At 67.3% G+C, this 1079-nt stretch overlaps 1 protein-coding gene across 2 annotated transcripts in view; it reads right to left on the reverse strand.

The window, feature by feature from the left end:
• The window catches only part of CARS2 (cysteinyl-tRNA synthetase 2, mitochondrial), a 41718-nt gene extending 41549 nt beyond the window's left edge, over nt 1-169 (reverse strand). The window contains exon 1 of one of the 2 annotated variants that reach the window (XM_034665475.1): nt 2-169. In XM_034665475.1, coding sequence (XP_034521366.1) covers nt 2-92 — 91 coding nt within the window. In that variant the 5' untranslated portion in view covers nt 93-169. The remainder of the gene's footprint in view (nt 1) is intronic. The other variant, XM_034665476.1, reaches the window with a different exon arrangement.
• Between the last annotated feature and the right edge of the window lie 910 nt (nt 170-1079).

Below are 1079 nucleotides of genomic sequence, written 5' to 3' on the forward strand. Positions count from 1 at the left end.
GACGCCGCCCGCGCCGGCCCCGGCCCGGACCCCAGGCCCAGCGCGGCCCGTAGGAGCCGGGGGCCCACACCCGCCCCGCGCGTCCGCAGCATGGCCGGCCCTCGAGTCGCACCGAGCAGGGGTGCGCGCGGCCGCCGTGGAGGTTCGCCCACTCCGGGAGGAGCTCGCACTGCACCCGCCCACCCGGAAGAGGGCGTCCAGATCCCGCCCACTCCGGACAAGTGCCAGACAAGGCCCCGCCCAAACCGGAAACTGCCTCTTATGATCTGTCCAACCCAGAAGGGCGGACGCCCAGGCCCCGCCCAACCCGGAAGACCATCTAGCCACGCCACGCCCATCCCGGAAGGGGATCTGGCCGTGCCCGCCTATTCCAGAAGATGACCTACCCCCGAGAGGCAGTCGGGTAGCTGCGGCTGCGCCTCCGCTTGGCCTGCAGGTCGCCCACTGCGGCGCTGGGGGCGAGGAGGAGTTCGGCGCGGGCGGAGCGCGGCGCGGGCACCCTAGGCGGTAGAGGGAGGCGCTCCTTCGCGCCAGCAGGATGAGGGGGGCCCTTCTGCTCCTCGGATCCCGTCGTGCGGGGTGTTTGTGCTGAAGCTGACGAATCGGGGTCGGTTCCCACCTCCGGCTAGGAAACGGGAGGCCGCTGCGAGCCCGAGTTCACGGTGCGGGCATCCGCCGCCGGTTTCTCGCCTGCTCGGGAAACACGTCTCACCTCAACACAGCACGTTTGCGCCCCAGCGCGCACGCTGCACACCCGCAACCCAACACAGCACATCTGTACACCAGTACAGCACGTCTGCACCCCAACACAGCACGCTTGCGTTCCTAATGCACACAAGGCACGTCAGCACCCCAGCACAGCACACGTGCACCCTAACAGCTCGTCTGCACCCCAACAGCACACAGCACGCTTGCACCCTAACAGCACATCTGCATCACAGTACAGCATGTCTGCACCCCACCATAGCACGCTTGCACCCTAACAAGTTTGCACCCCAACACAGCATGTCTTCACCCCAACACAGCATGTCTTCACCCCAACACAGCACAGCACGTCTGCACCCCAACACATCACGCTT

Source organism: Ailuropoda melanoleuca, chromosome 7, assembly GCF_002007445.2.
Source record: "Ailuropoda melanoleuca isolate Jingjing chromosome 7, ASM200744v2, whole genome shotgun sequence".
NCBI lineage: Eukaryota > Metazoa > Chordata > Mammalia > Carnivora > Ursidae > Ailuropoda > Ailuropoda melanoleuca.